The 14797-nt window shown below is 55.0% G+C and overlaps 1 protein-coding gene and 1 long non-coding RNA gene across 25 annotated transcripts in view; one reads left to right on the plus strand and one right to left on the minus strand.

Moving 5' to 3' along the window:
- Nucleotides 1-2915: 2915 nt before the first annotated feature.
- Nucleotides 2916-10621, minus strand: LOC131384466 (uncharacterized). Of its 2 annotated transcripts, none has more exons than XR_009215345.1 (4): nucleotides 10005-10621; nucleotides 9674-9885; nucleotides 9018-9186; nucleotides 2916-3045 (listed from the first exon to the last, which is right to left on the minus strand). It is a non-coding gene; the product is annotated as an uncharacterized LOC131384466 (long non-coding RNA). The 2 variants fall into 2 exon arrangements; XR_009215346.1 differs by lacking the exon at nucleotides 2916-3045 and adding an exon at nucleotides 7581-8202.
- A 1358-nt stretch (nucleotides 10622-11979) lies between these two features.
- CACNA1B (calcium voltage-gated channel subunit alpha1 B) overlaps nucleotides 11980-14797 on the plus strand; it is a 244247-nt gene continuing 241429 nt past the window's right edge. For 22 of the 23 annotated variants that reach the window (XR_009215330.1, XR_009215331.1, XR_009215329.1 and 19 more), the window contains exons 1-2: nucleotides 11980-12393; nucleotides 13230-13336. Coding sequence is in view for 19 of the 23 variants with exons in the window: in XM_058445703.1 (XP_058301686.1) it covers nucleotides 12111-12393; nucleotides 13230-13336 (390 nt within the window). In the remaining 4 variants the exon portion in view is untranslated. Of the gene's footprint in view, nucleotides 12394-13225; nucleotides 13337-14797 lie in introns of those variants that run through there. The other variant, XM_058445714.1, reaches the window with a different exon arrangement.

A 14797-nucleotide genomic window follows, 5' to 3' on the forward strand; every position in this document is an offset into this window, starting at 1 on the left:
AGGCGGCCCTGGAGTCTGTGGCCTGTGAGGGAAGCGGGAACCTCTGAGGGAGTGCAGCGTTCAGCAGCATCCACCCATCCAGCCACGAGGCCTGGCAGAGGGGTGAGAGAGGAGGTGGACCTGCCGTAGACCCCACAAGCCTGTCAAGGAGCTGGGACTGGGAGTGAAAAGGAGAGCGACGTGGTCAGAACTGTGCCTTAGAAAGACCACTCTGGACACGGAGAAGGGGCTGGGGAGACGCGAGGGCTGCGTGGTGCTGTGGCTGCCTGCTGCAATGGCAGGCCATTGTGGGCAGCAGTGAGGGAAGGGGTGATTCAGAAGCTGGAAGAGGCAGGACAGGGCACCGGGCTGGACTTGAGGGGTGAGAGGAGCTAGTGACCTTTGGCATGTAGCAAACAGTTCTCATGCTCTGCCACCAGCATCGTGCCAGGGCAGACTGGGCTCTCACCCTCACAGAATGTCCCATGAATAATTATGTAACTAAAAGTGCTGTGTGTTGCAGGTGCAACTAACTGTGGCTGGTGGCGTGGGCAGTAAAAAGAATTTACCAAGACTGTTGTAGGTAAAGAAAGGCAGATTTATGAGAGAAAGTAGGAAAATCCGTTGCAAGAAAGCAATGGGCAATCACCAAGAGAGGCGCTGGCAGCAAGAGCCGAAGGCGTGCCGGGGATTTTATAGGATGGGGCTTGTGCTGGAGAGGGTCATGTGCAGTGCTGATAACGCCCAGGTTGCAGGAAGCTAACGCATTTTTCTATCAGCCAAGGGTCTGGTGATAGCTGGGCGTAGGAAGGTTGTGATTTGTCTGCACAGGAGGGCCATGTGTCCTGGACCACGAGGAGAGGCAGACTCACAGCTTCTCCACTCTGTCTTTTGTTTCCCCTGGTCCCGCCAGTCTGACTCCTTCCCCTCATTAGGACTCCGCAGCATGGACACCATGAAGGGAGGCAGAGCCTGTGACAGGAACGCTCAGCCAGGGAGGCTTCTCTGATGAGGGCCAGAGCTGTCCAGGCCAGGCCTGGAGGGACAGAAGCACATTCACATTCAAGGTTTTGTTTGAACATGGTTTCAATGAATCCTCTCAATGTTTTGAAATTCCAACTGAGTTTCAGTCGTCTACAAAACCCTTGTTCCTCCGTAGCACCACCCCCTTTATGTTATTATCACAAATTACATCTTGACACACTGTGGGCCACCAGCAGGATTTATAATTATTGTAATATGCAGTTGTCTCTTTAAATTGCAAGGCACTAACAATGAAGGTGCCTGCGTGCTCCCTCCAGTCCCCCAGGGAAGCAGCCCGAGCCCCTGGGAAGAGCCAGGTATTAACTTGCCAGACATCGCAGCTCCTTCCAGGCTCCCAGCCGCTCTTCCGTCAGTGGATTCCAATTCTGAAAATCGGCTCATGTCCAGAAACAGCACGGGAGTGTGACTTCCTGCTGGGGCAGCCCCTCAGCCCCTGCCCTCTGTTGACTCTTACATGTGAAGCGTCCCCTTGTTGGCCACTGGTTTCACCCCTGAGGGCACCGTACTCTGTTACCACCCCCTGTTACCGTCCCCAAGCCCCTCGGCGGCCACCTGCCTCATCCTCCCCACGGGGATTAGGGAGCCCGGCTCTGTAGCTGCCACTTCCATCATCAGCACAGGCTGCAGACGGGAACCCCTCGACTCTCCCACCCTCAGCACAGGCTGCAGACGGGAACCCCTCGACTCTCCCACCCTCAGCACGGGCTGCAGATGGGGAACGCCTCGACTTCCTGGTGATGCTGGTGTTCTCCCCAGGGCTTCCTGCACACCCACCTCCCTCCACCCCATTCCTTCCTCTACCAGCTGCCAGAAAACTTGAGGGTTTCTGCTTCACTGCGAGCTGGCTACCACTTTTTTCAAGGCTTTTAAGAGCCATTCCAAGTTTTCCCCACCTCCTGGGTCCCGAGAAAGTGCCCCGCTGCAGCAAATGTTTCCAGACCCTTGGTCAAGCCCCTCACCCTCCCATCCCGGGACTTCTCATCTGCCCCCGCTGAGGCCATCAACCAGTTCTTGCAATTACTTAGCTGTGCAGCCCCCTTCTCCCTTTTCAGGCTTAGCACCCTGCCCCTTCCCGTTGGTCTGTGCTGGGATTTAGCCCTCGCAATTGGCCTGGCAGGCAGGTGGGACAGCTCCTGAGGCGAGCACTTGCTTCCTGGTGAGACAGGTGATTCCGTAACATCTCCAGCACAGCAGATGTGCTCACCTTTGTGGGGCAGAAGGACCTGTGCACTCCAGAGGACTGGAGGGTCCTCATCGTTACATCTTTGGGACCCAGGTTTTCCCCAGGGGACCCTTACTTTCTACCTTTGCAGAGCTGACCCACCAGTGGCCCTTCACTCCAGTTAAGTGCCTGTTTACCTCTGTGGTAGAAGCACTCCAGTCTCACACCGAGCTTGGTAACAGCTCTCAGGATGTCGGTATGGGGAACCAGCCCACTGTCCTGTCTTTGCTGGTTTGGTTGCGTCCCCCTCCCAGTTTTTCAGGGGCCTGCATCATCCCACCAACCACAGCGCTGTGCTCCACCGAGATATTCTCCCAGGTCAGCACTCATGAAGCTCCCACTGTGTGTCAGGGACCACCGGACCTCCCAGCCAAACAGGACAGTAGCCTCTGCACCCTTTGGGTGGTGGGCAGGACAGTCCCAGATCCTCTCCTGATGCCACTTATGTTAGTCCAGGTCTTCCAAGATGCAGATGGGATAAAGGTATAAGGATCTGGTTACATTTTATTAGATGATGAAGGCTGAGTGTGGTGGCTCGTGCCTGTAATCCCAGCACTTTGGGAGGCCAAGGCAGGCAGATCACTTGAGCTCAGGAGTTTGAGGCCAGTCTGGGCAACATGGTGAAACACCGTCTCAACAAAAACAAACAAACAAAAATTAGCCTGGCATGGTGGTGTGTGCCTGTAGTCCTAGCTACTTGGGAGGCTGGAATGGGAGGGTTGGTTGAGTCCAGGAGGTGGAGGTTGCAGTGAGCCAAGATCACGCCCCTGTACTGCAGCCTAGGTGATGGGAAGGAAGTCCTTTCAAAAAAAAGAGAAGATTTTATTAGATGATGAAGGTTAGATATTGATGTTATTATTAGAGATGAAGCATGGAGGCAGCTAAGAAACCTGGAAGAGCTTCAGAATGTGAGTAGCTGTAACTTCCAGAGAGGAAGAGAGGGAAGGAAGGTTGACTGGGAGTGACCTAGATCACTGAACAACCTAAGGAAGGTTCAGGAAAGCTGCCAGGGAGTTCTTGAGCCAGAGAAGTGTGGCCTCAGCACAAATGCAGAGACAGATTCTGAGCACAAGAGCTGAGGCCACTGGTCATGACATTCCCATAGTTGGAGGCTTATGAGGCACACTTTCAAGGAAACTGCAGCTGTTTAAAATAACAGTAATGTCCTATGTGTGTTTTTTTAAAAGAAAGGTTGAAAGTTAATTAGCTCATCATCTACCTGAAGAAGCAAAATCAATCTAAAACAAGAGGTATAAAGAGAAGCACTAATTAGATAGAAACTAATATGCACTGGAGACAATCAAACCAAAACTGGTTCTTTGGCGACACTAATCAGAATGGCAAGCCTCTGGGCAGGTGGGGAAGGGGGAACATAAATAAACAATTTAAAAGTAGGCCAGGTGCAGTGGCTGACACCTGTAATCCCAGCACTTTGGGAGGCTGAGGTGGGAGGATCACTTGAGCCCAGGAGTCGGAGACCAGCCTGGGCAACATAGCAATGTCCAGAGACATTTCCTGTCTCTGGAAAAAATTTAAAAACTAGCTGGACATGGTGGCATGCACCTGTGATCCCAGCTACTCGGGAGGCTGAGGTGGGAGGCTGGCTTGAGCCTGGGAGGTTGAGGCTGCAGTGAGCTGTGATTCCACCACTGCACTCCAGTCTGGGTGGCAGAGCAAGACCATGTCTCAAATAAATAAATAAATAAACTGGACACAGCCATAGATATAACATAGATTTAAAAGATAATATGAACAATTTTAGGCCAATACATTTCTAGAAAAATATAACTGAACTAACACTGACTCAAGAGGAAATAGAGAACCCGAAACTCTTAAAGAGATAGAATCAGTAATTAAAATCACAAACAAAAGATCAGGCCCAGTCAGTGAGTTCCACTGAACTTTCAAAATACAAATTCCCTATAGAAATGCTCCCTAACTCATTTACAAGGCTAGCGTAACCTGGATATCCAAACCTGATGAGAACAGTGGAGTGCACAGCTGCAAAAAGTCTAGACAAGTTATTGGTAAACCAGATCCGAGTTGCATGCAAAGATGATAGTGAGTCATGATTATGTTTGATTTACCCCAGGAATGATAGGTTGGTTTAACTTTAGGAAATCAGTTAATGTAAGCCATTCCCTTAACACATAGGAGGAGAAAAATTAGGTCATTTCAATGCAGTAAAAGCATTTGACAGAATTTATCACCTATTCATGAGAAAAACTCCTAGAAATTAAGACTAGAGGGGAACTTTGTGACCTGGTGAAGGGTATCTTTGTTTGTTTGTTTGTTTTTTTTTTAAAGAACAGGCCTGGCGCGGTGGCTCACGCCTGTAATCCCAGCACTTTGGGAGGCCAAGGTGGGAGGATCACCCTGAGGTCAGTAGTTCAAGACCAACATGGCAAAACCCCATCTCTACTAAAAATACAAAAATTAGCCAGGTGTGGTGGCACGCGCCTATAATCCCAGCTACTCAGGAGGCTGAGGCAGGAGAATTGCTTGAACCTGGGAGGTGGTGGAGGTTGCAGTGAGCTGAGATAGTGCCACTGCACTTCAGCCTGGGCAACAGATCGAGATTTCGTCTAAAAAAAAAAAAAGAAAAAGAACATAACAGGCCGAGTGTGGTGGCTCATGCCTGTAATCCCAGCTCTTTGGGAGGTCGAGGCAGGTGGATTGCTTGAGGTCAGGAATTCGAGATCAGCCTAGCCAACATGGTGAAACCCCATCTCTACTAAAAATACAGAAAAAAAAAAAAAAAGATTAGCCAGGCATGGTGGCGCACACCTATAATCCCAGCTACTTGAGAGGCTGAGGCAGGAGAATTGCTTGAACCCTGGAGGTTGAGGTTGCAGTGAGCCGAGATCATGCCACTGCACTATAGCCTGGGCAACAGAGTGAGACTCTGTCTCAAAAAATAAAAATAAAAATAAATATAAACAAAAGAATATAATAAACATCATATGTTAAATATGAAAGGTTGAATGTATTTTATTTAAGATGAGGAACAGGACAGGTTCCCACTATCACATTTCTGTACATCGTTGTACTTACTAACATTGTGAGTCTCAGCTAGCACAGAAAGATAAGAAAAAGAAATAAAAGCTACAAGAATTGAAAAAGAAAAAAGTATTGTTTTGGTATATCTATATAGAAAACACAGAGAAATCTAACAAGAAGTTATTAGACTCAATCAGGAAATTTAGAGATGTTGCTCTACATAAAATCAATATACAAAATAACTGGGTTTCTCTTTCTTTCTCTCCCCTTCCCTTCCCTTCTCTCCCCTTCTCTCCCCTTCCCTCCCCTTCCCTCCCTCCCCTTCCCTCCCCTTCCCTCCCTTCCCTCCCTCCCCTCCCCTCCCCTTCCCTCCCCTCCCCTTCCCTTCCCTTCCCTTCCGTCCCTTTCTCCCTCCCTCCCTTCCTTCCTTCTTTTTCTTTTTTGAGACAGAGTTTCACTCTTGTTGCCCAGGCTGCAGTGCAGTGGTGCGATTTTAGCTCACTGCAACCTCTGCCTCCCGGGTTCAAGCGATTCTCCTGCCTCAGCCTCTCGAGTAGCTGGGACTACAGGCACACACCACCATGCCTGGCTAATTTTGTATTTTTAGTAGAGATGGGGTTTCTCCATGTTGGCCAGGCTAGTCTCGAACTCCCGACCTCAGGTGATCCTCCCACCTTGGCCTCCCAAAGTGCTGGGATTACAGGCGTGAGCCGTGCGCCCGGCCCAGAATAACTGGGTTTCTAAACGAGTGACAGAAAATGTAACTTTAAAAATGGAATCCTTCATAGTAGTGTGAAAAATATGAAACACTTAGAAATAAATATAGTATAGATGTTCAGGACCTTGATGGAGAATATTATAAAAGTTTATGAGATAAACTAACGATGACCCTAGTAATAAATACATATATATTGCATAAGGAGTGAAAGCCTCAATACCAAAAATGTGTATTTCCCCCAAATTTATCTTTTGATTCTATATAATTCCTGCCAAAAGTCCACTGTGTGCATGTATATAACCTGATGAGTCGATCCTAAAAATTATAAGGGCAAATAAAGGGTCAAGAATAGCAAAAATTTGGCCAGGCGCAGTGGCTCACACCTATAATCCCAGCACTTTGGGAGGCTGAGGTGGGCGGATCACCTGAGCTCAGGAGTTCCAGACCAGCCTGGGCAACATAGCCAAGCCTTGGCTCTATAAAAAATACAAAAATTAGCTGGGCATGGTGGTGCACACCTGTGGTCCCAGCTACTCGGGAGGCTGAGGTAGGAGGATTGCTTGAGCCCGGGAGGTGGAGGCTGCAGTGAGCTGAGATTGTGCCATTGCACTCCAGCCATTGCACTCCAGCCTGGGTGACAGAGTGAGATCCTGTCTGAAATAAACAAAAATTCGAAGAAGAACCCAGGTAGAGGCATTAACCTTTTAATAAGACTTTTGTAATCAATGCAGGGAGTACTAGCCCAGAGCAGGTGAAGGGTTCGTCTGAGCAGAGCAGACAGCAGACAGTTGGGGCCCTTCTGTGAATGGTGTCATGACAATTTAATTGTATTAAGATGATGAAAATGGCGCCTGCCTCACATCATACAGAGAAATCATTTGCAAGTGGTTTAAAATAGAAAAAGCAAAACTGCACAAATTTTAGAAGAGAATATAGGAGAATCTATTCTCAAATCTCCCAAAGAATCTCTCACAACAATGAACAAAGGAAGAATTTCCTAGGATTCAAAAAGCACAAAACATTGGGAAAAGCTGGATATATTTCAGTTACAGTATAACGAGGAACTTCTACATATCAAAAGAATCACGAAATAAGCAAAAGACAAATCACAGAGTGAGAGAAGATACTGCAACTACACACATCTGATGGAGGGTTTGTGCCCAGAACATGTAAGGACTTCGACAAGTCAATCAGAAGGAGAGACAGAATCCAGTTGAAAAGTGGGTGGAAGATTTGAACAGGCGTTTTGGCAAAGGGGAAGACGTGAATGGGCAAGGAATGTGAGAAAATGCCCTGCTCCATTAGTGAGCAGGAAAACGCAGATTAAAACAGAGTGAGGGACCTGAAATGCCTACCAGACTGACAACAACATGAAGGCTGATAACACCAGAGTGCTGGAGAGAATGCCAAGCAAGCCAGGGTCTGTGTGGTGCTGTGGGATGGTCGTCACTGCACTTTGGGCCCTAATTTAGCAGCATCCAGTGAGGTCGAGAGGCACGTCCCATGGCCCAGCAATTTCTCTCCTCGGGTTAGACCTGCAGGCTCTTGTCCAAGCACCAGGAGAACGACATTAAATGTTCACTGGAGAATTGAAATAGCAGGAATTGGACAGCAGCACAAATCTCCATCAAAGTAGAATGGATCAATAAATTGTCACACGACAGACTAATACATGTGGTGAAAACAAGTGATTCACAGCTACACACGACAACCCGGGTACACTGCAGCACCAGAGGACGACAGCTCAGCGCTCTTGTGTGAATTTCAAAAGCATGGGGCTGGGCGCATTGGGTCACACCTGTAATCCCAGCACTTTGGGAAGCCCAGGCGGGCGGATTGCCTAAGCTCAGGAGTTCAAGACCAGCCTGGACAACATGGTAAAACCCTGTCTCCTACGAAAATACAAAAAATTAGCCAGTTGTGGTGGCGCACTCCTGTAGTCCCAGCTACTCAGAGACTGAGGCACGAGAATTGCTCATACCCAGGAGGTAGAGGTTGTAGCAAGCTGAGATGACACCACTGCACTCCAGCATGGGCGACAGATCGAGACTGTTTTTTTTTTTTTAAAAGAAACGAATTTCAAAAGCATGTACAACTGCACAATTAATTGTACATAGATGTACAGAGAGAAAGGGAATGGTGAACACAAAATTCCGGACAGTGGCCTCTGAGATGCGGAGGTCCAGGAGGGGCTGCACCGTGCTGGGATGCTGGGGTCCTCTGCGTCTTCCACAGAGCCCTAGTGCCCGTTATTATTTGTAGAATTAAATGTTAATTATATAAAAAGAAAAAAACCCTCCTGGTTCTCCTCCCCGCTTCCCCATAAGGGGACCCAGCACACAGTGACAGAGTTGAGATCTACAGGGGACATCGCAGGAACAACTGAAGAGGTGCTGGGCTTGCAGGTGCTGTGGTGGGAGGGTGGGGTGCAGGGACCTAGTGTGGAGGGCAGCAGGGGTGTGGCTACAACCACCACCTCCCACCGCAAGGGCCGTGACCAACTCTGGGACCCCTGGAGGAGTTTCTGGGGAACCAGAGTGACACCAGTCCAGTTTGTGACCTTCCCCAGTGGCAGGAGCCTGGGGGGTGTCTCTGGAGGTTCCAGATGGGAATTCTGCCAGGTGAGAAAGACAGAGGGTGAAGGAGTGAGGGACGGGGGCAGGGGACAGGGGGCAGCAGGAGGACTCAGGTTGGAGAGGGATGGGGGAGGGGCTGTGAGCAAGCGTGCTGGAGGGTCCAGAGGAAGATGGGACCCTCGAGGGGTGACAAGCTCAGCTGGTCGTTGGCTTAGACACTGTGCAGCAGTGCCCACCACGCAGCCTGTCCTGGACTTAGTCACCCCCAGCTCCAGACTCTTGTCAACTCTACAAATTTCTCTTGTGGATTCTCTTCCCTATAGCCCTGGATGAGCATTTCAAACCCTCTCCTCCCTCTGCCAACCTGCAAATGCCCCCTTCTCACTCTCAGTTGCTTGTTTTGTTTCTTATTTCACTGAGAAAGTAGAATAATCACAATAAAACCCTCATCCTCCCCCAAATGAATCCTCTAGCCCACCTGTGCCTGCAATCGTGCGAACTGCTTTTCTTTCCCTGCCTCGAGTGAGCTGTCCCAAGTCTGGTGTCCTCTTGCCTGGAGGAGGCAAGATGCTCTTTTTCTTGCATCAGCAATTTTTCTTTCTGTTGAGTCATTGCCATCGCATACGAAGTCCAATAATATCCCCTACCTTAAAAAACAAACAAAAAAACCTCCTTAATGCTGCATCTGTATTGTTCCCTATCTCACTGGACAAGCTGTCTACACCTGCTATAGGGACTTCCTCCCTGAACAAGCTGTCTACACCCACTGTAGGCACTTCCTCACTGACCGAGCTGTCTACACCCGCTGTAGGCACTTCCTCACTGACCGAGCTGTCTACACCCGCTGTAGGCACTGCCTCACTGAATGAGCTGTCTACACCTGCTGTAGGGACTTCCTCACTGAACCAGCTGTCTACACCCGCTGTAGGGACTTCCTCACAACTCATTCTCTTCAATCCACCCCACTCAGGCTGCTCCTGTGTGGAAACTGCTGTCCAGGTGATGGGCACCTCTGTCTTTCCACTCCGATGGCTGAATGTCGGTCCTCATCTCTATGGACCACACGCACTCCTCCCTCGGCTCCGGGACAGGGCACTCCCCCGACCCCCCACAGCCCTGGCTGCTCCTCCTCACCGACTTCATTCTTGGGGAGTGACGGCGTCCTCTGTCTCTGACTTCGGTCACTTCCTCGGTGGTGATGCATCAGGCAGGATGACACTTGCAAGGGACCATCTACCACAATCTGCGCGATCCGTGCAAGGCGCAGGGAAGTCCCAAGGGCCAGGATTCACCACGCCCGCGTGATGCCACCCCCCGCTGGCAGGAACAAGGGGAGGAGGCAGGAACTGGAACCGGAGAGAGAGAAAGGAGAGTGGTGGGTGCCTGACAGGGCCGGAGCTTCAGTTGAGGCGCACAGCCAACCCACAGTGACCTGGCAGGAGGAAGTCAGGGGAATAGTAGACACCTTCGCCTTGCTCTTTCCTTCCCTCCAGGGCCTTTGGTGCTCCTGTTGGCTTAGCATAACCAGAAACCACAGGTCAAGGAACAGGCTGATGTGGCTTTCAAAGGCCAGCTCCAGTGTCACGCAGCACGGAGGGAAGGGCAGAGAGGATGTGGTGAGCCCAGCCTCCAGGTGCAGGGCTGCGGCAGCGGTCTCTCGTCTCGGCATCCCTCGAGATACTCCACCCTGCATAGCATCTCCACTTCTGTCCCCAGTAGGCAATTCTTAATTTCCACCCTGTGACTAACAAGCTCTTCCCTCTGTCTTCCCCATCTTGGCAAAAGGCATCCTCCTGGACACAGTCACTCAGACCAAAAATGAAGAGCCTGGGTTTCTATCTCTCCTTCACATTTACACTGGACGCACCCTCTCTAAGAGAAAGAGGCACTGCTCATGGCCCCCATGTTCAAACCACATCATCTCTCTCTGTGCTGCTGTCAAAACCCCTCCCTGGGCTCTGATTTTTCTCTGTGACAGGCCAGTTGGCAGCCTCCCCGAAAGCCTTAGCACCTGCTTCCCAGCTAAGCGAACCCTGATTTTGTTTGGGGCAACTATGTGCCCGCCTAGTGGGTGCTGGCCATTCTGGTCCACTTTGACACATGTTCACTTTCCCACCCTCTTAAAGTCAGGGCTGGCCACATGGCCCAGGGCGGCCTAACGGGGTTAAAGAGACACTTGCAGGGGGAGCCTCTGAGAAGCTTTTCCTTTGTTAGGAAAGAAAATCGTAGCCTGATTCACAAAGTGGTCATCCTTTGTACACCTGCCACTTCCTTCCCGTTTGAGATGGTGGTGTAGCGGTGTGATGCCCTGTGCTATGACAGCCACCCTGGGCCATGAGGCAACAGGCAGGAAGGCAGAAAGTGTATGTGGGGATTTTGGAGGGAGGAGAGACGGTGGCTTCGTATTCAGTGAGATCACAATGGCATCGTGCAAGCGGCTGCTAGCTGGCAAGCGGGTTGTTCGCCTCTGAATGCATCCTAAGTGATTCAGCATCCCAGCCTCCTGCAGTCCACACTCCACACGGCAGCCCGAGGGACCCTTCAGAGGCCCACGCGCCTCTGCTTGGAAATGTGCGGACCGCCTCCCTCTCAGAAGGCGCAGCCCGCACCCGGCCTCACTCTGCACTCAGCGCCTTGCGAGCTTCAGGTCCGAGAGGATCCCTTGTTCCCGAAGGTCTCCCCGACCCCGGGCAGCATTTTCGGAGGTTGTGAGGATCCACGGGCCTGCACGAAGTGAGTGCTGTGTAAATGGTTGCTGTGCTTTGTACAAAACTGTCAGCTCCGTGAGGGCAGAGCTGGGAGCCCAGGACAGGCCCGGCCCACGGTGGGCGCTCAAGGAGGCCTGGGGGATGGCGGTGACCGTGACAGGTTCCCTAACCGGGCGTGGCCTGCGAGGCAGTCAGAGGCTTCTCTGAGATGAGATCCCGGAGCCAGCCCATTGCGTGGAAACAGCAGGTCCCGCACCCAGGCTGGAGGCCCCCGACAGAAGCGTCCGCGTGGCACCAAGGCCGCGAGCCGAGCGCACCCGGAGGGTTGGGAAGGCCGGGGATCCGGCGGGGACGGGGCGGGCCGGCCCAGGCCTGGCGCCCAGCTCTGGGCTGCAGCCCCGCGGCTGGTGGCGCCTCCGGGCGGAGCGAGGGGTCCGTCTAGGCCGAGTTTGAGGAGCCGAGGGCGCCCAGGGGCGGAGCGGCCGGCAGAGCGCGCTCCGGGGACGGCCCGGGCTGGCGCTGAGCGGCCGTCGAGGACCCACAGGCTCGTCCACTCCTGGGCCCGGCCCAGCCCCGGGGTGGGAGGCGCGGAGCGCGGGAGGCGCAGCCGGAGAGGCCGGGGCGGGGCCGGCGCGGCAGGGTGGGCGGGGCCGGCGCGGATTGGCCTGGCCCCGCCACGTGACCGGCCCCTTATAGGGCGTGGCGCGGGGCCGCGGAGTCGGGTGAGGCGGCGGCGGCGGGGCCGGGCGAGGTCCGCTGCGGTCCCAGCGGCTCCGCGGCTGCTCCGCTCTGAGTGCCTGGCGCGCCCCGCGCCCTCCCTGCCGGGGCCGCTGGGCCGGGGATGCACGCGGGGCCCGGGAGCCATGGTCCGCTTCGGGGACGAGCTGGGCGGCCGCTATGGGGGCCCCGGCGGCGGGGAGCGGGCCCGGGGCGGCGGGGCCGGCGGGGCAGGGGGCCCGGGCCCCGGGGGGCTGCAGCCCGGCCAGCGGGTCCTCTACAAGCAATCGATCGCGCAGCGCGCGCGGACCATGGCGCTGTACAACCCCATCCCGGTCAAGCAGAACTGCTTCACCGTCAACCGCTCGCTCTTCGTCTTCAGCGAGGACAACGTCGTCCGCAAATACGCGAAGCGCATCACCGAGTGGCCATATCCTGCCGGGCGGGGCCGGGCGGGGCCGGGCGGGGACCGGGGCGGGGGCTGGGGCCGGGGCCATCTTCCCGGTGGCCGGGAGGGCGCGACCTGGGGAGGCGTCGGGAGACAGGCGAGGGGGGTGCGGAGCGCCCCGGGGCCCCTCGGAGCGGCGGGTGCGGGAGCATTTCCGTGAGTGCGGCGGGCGCGGGGCGGAGCCCCTTCGCTCCGGACTCGTCCCTCCGCACGCCGGGTCCTGGGGATCCTGGTCGGTGCACAGCGCGCGGCCAGCCTGGAGGGCACCGAGGGCGAAGCCGCGTCCATGCAGGTGCGAGCGCCGTGGGGACGCGGCCGTGCGCGCGCCTGGCTGCAGGTGCCTGCGTGTGCGGGCTGAGCTGGAGCCGGGCGCTGCGCGTGCGTGCGCTCGCGATGCGGGCTACATGTATGTTCACGTGCCTGTGTAGGTACATGTGGCAGCGTGTCTGGAGGAAGCAGTGTGCGCCTGCGCGGGGTCTCCTTCCATCCTCGCCTGGGGGCGCTCGGCCCCCTCCCCTCGGGGCGCTGGAGTCGGGCGGAGTCGGGCCGGAGGCGCTGTCCGCGGTGCTGACGACCGCCTGGGTGTGCCGAGGGGCTGGCGGCCCAGACTGCGGAGGCCCCGCCTCGCGGCCGCCCCTAGGGATGGGGGCAGGGAGTGAGGGAGACCAGGCCGCGTCCGCCAGGAAGGGGGTTCCGGACCCAGTTGTCTCATCCGCTCCGGAGACGGCCTGGCGGTGGCTGCTGCACTGGGCTCTGCTGGCCTCGGCCTCGTGTTTGCCTCCCTGCGGCGTCTCCCGGCCAGTCCTTAACCCACGCACTCCGTTCGAGTACATGATCCTGGCCACCATCATCGCCAACTGCATCGTGCTGGCCCTGGAGCAGCACCTCCCTGATGGGGACAAAACGCCCATGTCCGAGCGGCTGGTGAGTGCCCGGCTGGGCCTGAGGGCAGGGTGGTGGGGAGGCCGCGACTCCACTTTCCTTAAGGGTCTGTGCCTGAGAACAGCTCCCTCGGGCAGGGTCGTCTGGGCAGTGCCCCTCTCCGCTGAAGGAAAAGGTAGGCCTGGCAGATAACACCTTCCTCGAGGGCCAGGGCAGCTGGGGTCACCGGCTTAGCCCTGGGCGTGGCCACGTTAGCCCTGGGCCAGTCTGCCCTGTGCCACGAGCTACCCCTGCACCTCAATGGCTGTCATGGCATTTGGCGCTAGACTTTGATCCAGAAAACCATGTTCTAAACTTGGGGCAGGGAAGGGGCATTCGTATCTTTGGGAAGGTCAGCTCTGAGCGCCATGTGTGCCCTCCTGGCCTGAGATGAGCTTTGGCCTGGATGTGGGAACCCTGAGCCTCTTCTTCCAAGTTGTCTTGTGCGAGCCTGCTTGGAGCCTCTTCTCCAGTGCGCCTCACCGTCCTGTGGGAAGCATTCCTTCTCAAACATTCTGAATCATTTTTACCTGTCCCTAGATTCCAGCCAAGAGGCCCCCGTGGTAGCCCCCATTGGAGCATAGAGTCTGTGCGAGTCGGGGTGCCAGGGCAAGGTCTCGGTGGCTCAACAGGAGGTGGGGTGGAAGGCCAGCCCCGTGGGGTCTCTGGAGGGGCTGGGTCAGAGGAAGGGCAGCATTTTGGAGGTGAGCACTGTTTCTGAGGTCAGAGCACGTCCCCCAGCCCCCACTCTTCCCTGATGCCTGGCCCCTTGTCTGGGTTCCAAGTGTGCCTAAAGACTGGAGCCTCCAGGTGAGCAGAAGACAGAGCAAGTATGGGCCCAGGGGGTGCGGGGCCAGAGGCGTCCAGGAGACGGCCTCTCTGGGGTGTCAAGAGCTGCTCCCTCTTCCCTTGAGCCTGGCTTCTGCCCCCACTAGCGTCCTGAGACAAGAGCTATTCAGACTTTAGCCTTGAAACTGAACTCCTTTTGAACCTGGGCCACCGCAGGCCCAGGAGTGCAGAAGGGGAGACAGGGAGCCTGCCCTGGAGGTGAGGCACCAGGAGAAGGTGAGTGGTGGGTGGCCGAGGTGAGGAGGTCTTAATGGAGCACAGTCTGGAACGCCCAGTGGTCTGGGTTATGGCAGGGTGGGGAGGAGGAGTGTGGACAGCCCAGCCACACCATGAGGCAGGCATGAGTCATGGTCCCTGTGGGGGACTTGGGCAGTAGCCTGGTGGGGCCCCTTCCTTTCTGGAGGCTGGAGAAGAGGGTGAGCGTGAGAGGAAACAGGCAGAGAGCCTTGAATGCCAAGCCACAGGAAACAGGGCAGGGCCAGGGTCAGAGGGACGCAGGCCCAGGGGCCAGGCCGGGGCAGGGGCAGGGGAAGGGAGGATCAAGCTGTCTTGCCCTGCCAGGCAGTGGGTGTCCAGCCTTGCCAGTTCCTGCCTCACAGGTGTGGGAGGGTTTGC

Source organism: Hylobates moloch, unplaced genomic scaffold, assembly GCF_009828535.3.
Source record: "Hylobates moloch isolate HMO894 unplaced genomic scaffold, HMol_V3 SCAFFOLD_10, whole genome shotgun sequence".
Taxonomy (NCBI): domain Eukaryota; kingdom Metazoa; phylum Chordata; class Mammalia; order Primates; family Hylobatidae; genus Hylobates; species Hylobates moloch.